This window comes from Microtus ochrogaster, unplaced genomic scaffold (assembly GCF_000317375.1).
Source record: "Microtus ochrogaster isolate Prairie Vole_2 unplaced genomic scaffold, MicOch1.0 UNK27, whole genome shotgun sequence".
Classification (NCBI taxonomy): Eukaryota; Metazoa; Chordata; class Mammalia; order Rodentia; family Cricetidae; genus Microtus; species Microtus ochrogaster.
In genome coordinates, this window is record NW_004949125.1 from 4,676,515 (window position 1) to 4,685,307 (window position 8,793).

At 48.6% G+C, this 8,793-nt stretch overlaps 1 protein-coding gene across 5 annotated transcripts in view; it reads right to left on the bottom strand.

The window, feature by feature from the left end:
* Positions 1 to 8,793, bottom strand: part of Smurf1 (SMAD specific E3 ubiquitin protein ligase 1) — a 102,186-nt gene that overhangs the window by 18,920 nt on the left and 74,473 nt on the right. For 4 of the 5 annotated variants that reach the window (XM_005368054.1, XM_013354080.2, XM_026789723.1 and 1 more), the window contains exons 2-7: positions 8,050 to 8,088; positions 6,586 to 6,694; positions 4,701 to 4,834; positions 4,478 to 4,543; positions 3,242 to 3,317; positions 1,603 to 1,844 (exon numbers count right to left, since the gene is read on the bottom strand). In XM_005368054.1, the coding sequence (XP_005368111.1) occupies positions 1,603 to 1,844; positions 3,242 to 3,317; positions 4,478 to 4,543; positions 4,701 to 4,834; positions 6,586 to 6,694; positions 8,050 to 8,088 (666 nt within the window). Of the gene's footprint in view, positions 1 to 1,602; positions 1,845 to 3,241; positions 3,318 to 4,477; positions 4,544 to 4,700; positions 4,835 to 6,585; positions 6,695 to 8,049; positions 8,089 to 8,793 lie in introns of those variants that run through there. The other variant, XM_013354081.2, reaches the window with a different exon arrangement.

Here is an 8,793-nt window from a genome sequence, read left to right on the forward strand (position 1 = left end):
ACTATACCAGCTTCTTTCAACACTCTTTATGATTACAGAGAAAATGGTTACAAGGCCATGGCTGGCTTCCTCAAATCTACTCTGTCCCCACATTTGGGGCGAATCCATTTCTCACTGAGCCACAGTGGATGTCTCCACCCACTTCTGCCACAGCCGCAACCTTCCATCTCCACCATCATCTCCTAACATGCTTGCATCTGGGTGATCTGATGATGGGAACCACACCCCCCTTGGTCTTCTCTCCACTGCAGCCACATGGCTCTGCTGTTTCCACCCCCTTGGTGTCCCTTCCATTCTCAAATTACAGACCACACTGCTTGTCTCTCGGCTATGTCCGTAGTTAGCATTTCCACAGGGCCTCTACACAGAGAGCAGGGATGCCTGCTCTGGAGTTCATTACGAGTGTCCCATCCTTACATGGCCACAGCCGTGGAAGGCACAGCCGTGGAAGGCACAGCCGTGGAAGGCACAGCCGTGGAAGGCACAGCCGCGGAGGGCACAGCCGTGGAAGGCACAGCCACGAGGGCACAGCCGTGGAAGGCACAGCCGTGGAAGGCACAGCCACGAGGGCACAGCCGTGGAAGGCACAGCCATGGAAGGCACAGTCGTGGAAGGCACAGCCACAGAGGGCACAGCCACAGAGGGCACAGCCGTGGAAGGTACGGCCAGGCCATTAGCAGCTGTGCACAGGATACTTTAAAGGTTTGAGAGCACAGGCTCTCAGGAAAAGTGCTGATTCCCCAGGGATACAGGGCAAGTTCCTCATTTTCCTGGCTGGTTTTCTGTCAACTTGATAGAAGCTAGAGTTATTTTGGAAACGAAAAGCTTAACTGAGAAAATTCCTCCATCAGACTGGTCTGCAGGCAAGTCTCTGGGGCATTTTCTTGATTAGTGGTTAATGTGGGAGGGCCCAGCCTACTGAGCACGTGAACTTGGAAGATGTAAGACTGAGCATGGAGGCCCATGTCTGTGATCCCAGAACTCAGGAGACAGAGTCAGGTGGACTTTGGGGTTCAAGGCCAGGCTGGTCTACAAAGTGAATTCCACGCCAGCGAGGACTCCATAGTGTGACCCTGTCATAAACCAGTCATAGCATATCAAGTAGCAAGCACCTCGACATAGCACATCCTCTACTAAGACTGGACAAGGCAGCCCAGTAGGAGGAAAGGGTCCCAAAAGCAGGCAACAGAGTCAGAGACAGCCCTGTTCCTACTGTTAGGAATTCCACAAGAAGACGAAGCTACAAAACTGTAGGATATGCAGAGGACCTAGGTCAGTCCCGTGCGGGCTCCCTGGCTGTCACTTCAGTCTCTGTGAGCCCCTGTGAGCCCAGGTGAGCTGGTTCTGTCAGTTTTCTGGAGGTGGGGGGAGACGGACTGGGAGGAGAGGAGAGAAAGGAAACTTCAATCAGGATGTAAAATTAATTAATGGATGAATTTAAAAAGAAAGAAAGCTGGCTGAGCAAGGAGTCAGCATTCCTCCACGGCTTCTGCCTTGAGTTCCTCCCTGACTCCCTTCAGTGACAGGCTGAAACCTGTAAGCCTAAATTGCTTTTCGTCACAGTGTTTATCACAGCAACAGACAGCAAACTAAGACACTCACCATAGCCTTCAGGCAGCTCCGGTGACTGGTGGCCATGTGGTCGGTTCTGGGGTGTCTGTAGGGACCCTCGAACCTCAGCATTTCGGAGTCGCTGTACCTGGAGTCTCTGGTCTTGGTTTGGAGACTCCACAAACCTGCAGTTCCCACCTCCCGCAGCTGCACCGGTACCATCTGTATATGGGGCAGGTTCCTCCATGAGGCAGCTGAGCGGCCTTCCAGGGCCTGAGTCTTCATACACTGTTCTGGAAGGGACAGGGCAGAAGAGGTGTGGGAACATCATGGAAGCGTCCACAAGACTCACGCACTCAAAGGCCACATGCACTTGTTCTAGGTCCCTTTAACGAGTGACAGTGTTTCCAATGCTAAGTTTCATGACATTTAGGGTGTCCAATGAGAGAAGAGAGAAAGACTCTTAAGTGGAACAAGAGGTCAGAGGGACTACAATTTAGAATAATAGGGCCACACTAGGTAACAGCTCTAAATGACGGAGAGGTGGAGCAGAAGGTGACTTTTCATTTTTCTTGATTTAATCTAAACACTCTACTTTCTTTGTTATTTTACTCAACGATGAAATCCTTTGTTACAAAAAATACCATGACTCTAAGTGTTTTTTTAAACAGCCTTACCCCCCACCCTAGCAGTTTCAAAACAATTTGCCTTAATGAACCACTTCCCTTACTATGGAATACTTTTTAAAAGCCTCTTATATTGAAAGAGCAAACAATGAGCTTCTACCGAGACCAGTTACAGCAGGCTGCTCTCCCACCCTCCCCGCCACGGGCTACTGCCAGTCCAGCTCCTACATTCTCCCATTCTACCGTACGTGTTTTGGCAGGGACCACTTTTCTAAAGGCAATGACTTCTCCATTATTGCAGCTGAACAAAGGAACATTAACTTTGAAAAACAAAATCAAACATGAGCCACTGTTCAGATTTCTCTTATAAATCATGATGGAAACAAAGTCCAGGGCCGGGGGCGAGGGCTCAGCTGGTGGAGCACTTACTGTGCAAGCAGCGGGGTCCTTGCTACAAAGCCCAGAGTGTGATGGTAATCCCAGCACTGGGGAGAGGACAGGTGGATCCCTGGGGCTCACTGTAGGCCAGCTAGGCTAATGGTGAGTCCCAAGCCAATGAAAGACCCTGTCTCAAAATCCAAGGTGGGGGCTGGAGAGATGGCTCAGTAGTTAAGAGCACTTCCAGAGGACCCGGGTTCAACGCCCAGCACCCTCATGACAGCTCATAACGGTGTAACTCCAGTTATAGGGGATCCAACACCATCACACAGACACACATGCAGGCAAAACATCAATACACATAAATCTTAAAAAAAAAATCCAAGTTGGGTGGCTCCTAAAGAATGGCATCAAGGTTGACCTCTGGCCTGCACACGTGTGAACAGAGTCCCGTATTGCTTTTAGTAGCTGTTTCTTGGGCTTTTTTTTTTTTTAATATAGTCCACCATACCTAGCTCAACCTCCCTGAGTTATTTCCTGCATCTTCGGGGGGATAGTCCCTGGGGTAGTTACACCTCCCTTCATAAACCGTAGTCTGGAACAGTTTTATCCACACAGCAGTTTTAGGCTCAGAGTCCCTCCTATGGGGAGAAAGACCATGGCTGGCACCATGGGGGCATACGTACCCTTCATTTTCTAGCAGTCCTCTGCAGTCCACCACCGACCCTCCACTGCCTATTCTGTCTCGGGTCTGTAAACTGACTACAATAGAAAAGAAGAGTTTGCATTAGAACCCAGGGATGTTCGACATCCCTGCATTGCAGCACAGTGAGCCACTGACACCCTATACGTGTCCAGTATCATGAGAAGAAACTGAGTTTACATACACCCCTGATGCTTCCACTGCAAAGCACGTCAGGCCAGCAGCTGCACACACCACACACTGTTTCAACAGTCCTTGAAATCAGAGAGCAGGAAAGCCGCTGAGTTTCTCATGCCCACCGCCCCCCAATGTTTAATTCCATTACGTTAGCTCCCATCTTAAGAAGACCAGGTTTAAGTTTAGTGAAGGTACAAGGACACCTTCCACGCCCACAGTCTAGCTCAATCTAAAGAAACATCCGTGTTCTGGCCTCACTGGAGCGGACGAAAAAGACATTTTACTCCTAGGTTTCAGTTGTTTGGTTTTTGCCCCCGACACATCCCTCCAAAAGGGAAGAGATTCCAGGTGGGGATGCAGCCCGTGAGAACATTATTAAGTTGCTTCCAGGGCAGATGCACTGCTGTCTTGGGATCTGAGGCATCTGGAGTTGCAGAGTGACTCAGCCTGGCTGCTGCTCCACCGAGTCCATGCAGTACACAGAGTCAGCGTGTGCTTTCCCCTAAGGCACTGCCAAGAACAGGGTGGGCAAGGGGACGGGCAGCTCAAAGGTCATTCCATCAGAATGCCTCCAGCCAACACCAGCCACACTTTACTCTTTACACAACGGAACCCTCTGACTAGAATCGCATCATTGCATTGTTACACATCATCGTTGCTTTTGTCACACAGGAAGGGGCTTCCCTGAGAAAGTCACATATTCCAGCTCTTGCACATGTGGCCATCCCAACTCAACTCTTCAACATGTGGCCTCAGCTCTTAGCACTCCTGGGCAACACAGACACCAACTGTCCATTCTTGTGGCAATGGCATGATCCTCTTAAATCACACCCTCCATCTCAACTGGAGTCACAGCAACTCAGTTTCAATGACAGGATGAAGGGAACCGGAGAAAAGAATGAAAACCACACAAAAGGAAAGGCTTAGTTCTGGAGAGATGGCCCGGATGTGGTCTGCCCTGGAAGCCTGTGCCCCATTGGTACTGGGAGCAGGACGGTGGGTTCCGTCAAAGCGCCCTTTATGCAGATGAGAAAATTCTTACCCACTATTTGGCCACGGACCGCATCAGTATCTGAGGGATTTAGTTTGCATAGATCCAAACGCTGGTCTGCAAACAAACAATTCAAAACTTAACCCAGGGAACGTCAACTAGAGAGGAAGGCAGGAATTCTGTATTCAGCATTCAAAACAAATAAAAGAAAGAAAAAGATGCCTCCTAAACTTTCTCCAGCCGCACTGAGAGGCGCAAGAGCATTGGTTCTTACAGCCAGTGTCTTTCAATCTGCTGATGGCATTGGAGAGCAGTCGCACGCAGCCCAGGAAGCCGGCCCCCTGCTTCTTGTGGATCTTCTTGTGGTTCCACACACTGATGGTGATGGAGTCGGTTTTCCCAACGTACCTGCAGGAGCACATGACCTCGTTCGGATGCACTTCTGAACTGTGACAGCTTCGTTTACATGCACGGGGTGGGGGTAGAGCTGCCTGTGTCCCATTCGGCGTGGGAAAAAGACTCCAACCAGACACACGAGCAGTGAGAGTGTAGGAAACCATGTCGTAATACGCATTCTAGATTTGTTTTTTCTTTATTCATTTGTTTATTGTGCTAGAGATGGAGCCGAGGGCCTCCCACAAGTCAAAGCACGCACTCCATCACCAAGCCATGCCCTGAACCCTTCCCTGGAAAGTGTTCTTCCCTAGCCATCTGATGCCCAATCCCATATCCCACCCTTAATTTTTTTTTTTTTTTGAGATGGAGTTTAAATTGCCCAGGCTGGTGTTGTGAAGCAATTTCTTTGGAATTAAAATATTCTACACCAGAGGGAGACTTATTTAAACTCAGGAAATTCTAAAGGAATCTCATTAAAACGCAGGAAATAAGAAACTCACAAGTCTCAGGAAATCCTGAAAGTTATCAAATTCATAAGCCCTCCCCGTCATCCCAGGGTTAGTAAGGCTGCTGAGGAGAGGAGACACTCTGAGTTGCAGCGCTGCCTGTGCGTGCTGCGGAGAGCAACAGGGGCATCACTTGGGCTACGTCACCACTCACCCACCTTCCTATAAGGCAACCCAGTACACGCATCAGTCCACCGAGTGGGACTCTGGTGGAGTTGTGACTGTGGTCCGCATGAATTGTATCTCCACAAGGGACAGCTAGATTAACGGGCTCTGTAAACTGGGCAGGCCTTCAACTCACAATGCTTCTGCGCCAGCCTCTCAAAGTGTCAGAGCCACAGGCCAGCACCGCCAGGCCCAGCACACGACAGGATGGTGTGTGGCAGCGAACTACACTATAGCACTTCTGGAGGGCAGTGAGCTGGGCCTAACAGAGAGTACTAGTCTGCAACAAGGGACTCCATACAACCCCCAAAATCCGTCCAGAGTGCACAAAGGTACAGTCCAAGACATGGGAAGAGAATCACAAATGCAACCACTACTAAAAACCCACCCACGCATGCGCACACAGTGCAGTCTGTGTTACTACTCATTACGCAGGGACATGGGTCCATATAAAAATACGATCCTAGGCCAGGCAGTGGTGGCGCACGCCTTTAATCCCAGCACTCAGGAGGCAGAGGCAGGCGGATTGCTTTGAGTTCGAGACCAGCCTGGTCTACAAGAGCTAGTTCCAGGACAGGCTCCAAAACCACAGAGAAACCCTGTCTCGGAAAAAAAAAAAAATACAATCCTAAATTTGGAATGAATATACAAGACTGCACAATGGGTTATAGAGAAAATATCAGTACCAAAAAAGTCAACATTTTCAAAAAATAACAGAAATATGTGGTCATGCTAATGTACTTTTTAGATAAAAACTACAACTAGATTTAGGTTTCACTGAAAAAAAATGTAGCAGACTGGGGCATGAATCATAGCTCTGTTTGTTTTTCTGCTAAAAACGGCCAGGGAGTTGAAATGTCCAAGGGTCACAGCATCACCCTGTTAAGAACCAAACCATGAAAATCCACAAGAACAAATGCCAAGAACGTCCCAGGGCATTAACTGTAAAGTTGGCAATATGAGTCTGCTTGGCCAGCCCTTTGGCCATCAGTTAAAGAGTCAGCCATCTATTTTCTTTCTCCAGGATGTCTCTTCAAATGACTTCACGCCTGCTTTCCTCATGCCCCAGAGCCTCATGGGAGGTTGACTCACAAGTCATAATGCTGGTTCCACTTTGGGTCCAAGGTGTTTTTCACAGTGTCGGTTGAGTGGCACTGCCCAGAGCCGTCCACAACAATCTTGGCAAAGGGGTCAGGGAGTCCTGCAGGAAAGAGAGCAGACATAGCCAAATGAGATCAGTCTACCTGGTGGCACAATGGCACCCTCCCTGCAGAGAGACCAGCAAGATCACCCGTTGGGAGAAAGGGCCCGCACGGGTCACTCCTCACTAGTCTCTTTTTGAAGGCTAGTCTCCATTAGCAAGGAGAGTTAGGAGAAGGTCACATCTTCAAACATGAAAACAAGCTCAAACTCAAATGCCCATCTCTGCTGAGTTTCACATTTTAAAAACTGCTTTTATTTGTGTGTGTCTCTGTGTGTGTCTCTGTGTGTGTGTCTCTGTGTGTGTCTGTGTGTGTGTACTACGAGGGCTACAAGTGCTGGCTCTCCTGGAGCTGGAGCTGCAGGTGGTGAACAACTCGTGAGGGTGCTGGGACACACACATGCCGAGCTGCCTGTCTCCAGCTAGCCCCATCCCTGTTGATCATTAAAGGGACTGAATAATGTAAGAACAGAATCTATGATGAAGTAAATATCCGAATAGTCACAGTCCACAGGAGTTTGACTGATCGTTTGCCTATGCTAGCTGTGGCATCATGGAGTCCCCAGGACTTAATTGGAGAAAGTCCCTAAATTCTAGCATATGCATCCAACAGGCTTATAACATGAGACAAGTGGTAAGGCACCGGGTTTTAGAAAGAGACTGGCTTGTGAGTCCTCCACTTTGGAGATCCCTGGCCGCTTGGATGAAGCTTAAGTCCCCTCATCCTGACAATGCGGATAATGCCAAGTAAGCACTGAGTCCCCAGGCACTAGAAGTGGGAGTTTTCAGGGCTGTGGGTGCTGATGACACCGAACGTGGACACACGCAGGGGCATAGCCCCTACTTCTGTACACTTCCTCCCATTACACACAGTTTAAAATGGGATTTAATTTGCAAACCTGGACTGGCAATTTTAGTCAAGCCAACTACATCGTAAATGCCTGATCAGAGATTACTACCCTTCCCAGCAGAGAGCAAGGTCCTCCCAACTACCAGGTCAGGAAGCAGGATCCACGGCCACGGCTGGGCATGGCTAGGGTGGAGGATGAGATGAAGGCTGTGTGCAGCTGGGAGATGTTGGTCAAGCTCCGGATTCCTAGACATTGAGAAGACTACACCCAGTGCTTTGTAAAAAATTAAATGTCAGGGCCAACAAGCTCTAAATCCAATGGTGGTACCAACATGGTAGAAGGAGAGAACCTACTCCTGCAAGCTGCCTTCCAACCTCCACATTCATGCTATGGGAGCATACACACACAGACACACACACGCGCACGTGCACACACGCACATAAAAATTAATTTTCAGAAATACATAAATCACATTATACAAGAGCAAAGCTGGGTGGTACTTACTGAAGAAGTCTTTCTTTGCAAGGTTCTTGGCACATAATACTGAAAACAAACAAACACGGGAGTTAACATTGATAGAGCAGACTTCCATCACATTTAGTGTTTGCAATGGGAGGGAAAAATCACCAGTTAATGTGCCAGTGATCTCTCAAACTTAGTGTCACATTAGACAAGCATCCCTAGCAACTACCTAAAAGTATCTTTCCTCAAGCTGAGGAATCAACAAATTTAAATGCTGTAATTTAAGCTTGAAACATTAAATGCATAAACACAGAGACAGAATTACTGGTGTGTTTTAAAGCTAGATAAACACCAATTTTTAAAAAGGCTTGGTGCATTTACCTCGGAACTATAACAACAAAAGGAGCTATGCATTCTGGGTATTTGATAAATGGCACCTTGTATGTGCACATGTGCATGTGTGTATGCATGCACATTCGGGGATAGAACCCAGGGCGCTGCATCTGCTAAGCACACATCTGCCACTCATCTACAACCAAGCCTGGACTTTTGCAAGCATGGACTCTGGTACATTGAAGACTAGAAAGCAGGAGGCTAGTAGGAAATACAGAGCTATTTGCAGAATGCTGTGGAAAAAAGGAACAGGCTGCATGTTAAGGTTGTACAGGATGCAGATGGTGGTGGTGCAGACCTTTAATCCCAGTACTCAGGGACAGAGGCAGGGGGATCTCCTGAGTTCAAGGACAGCCTGGTTTACACAGCGAGTTCCAGGACAGCCAGGGCTAC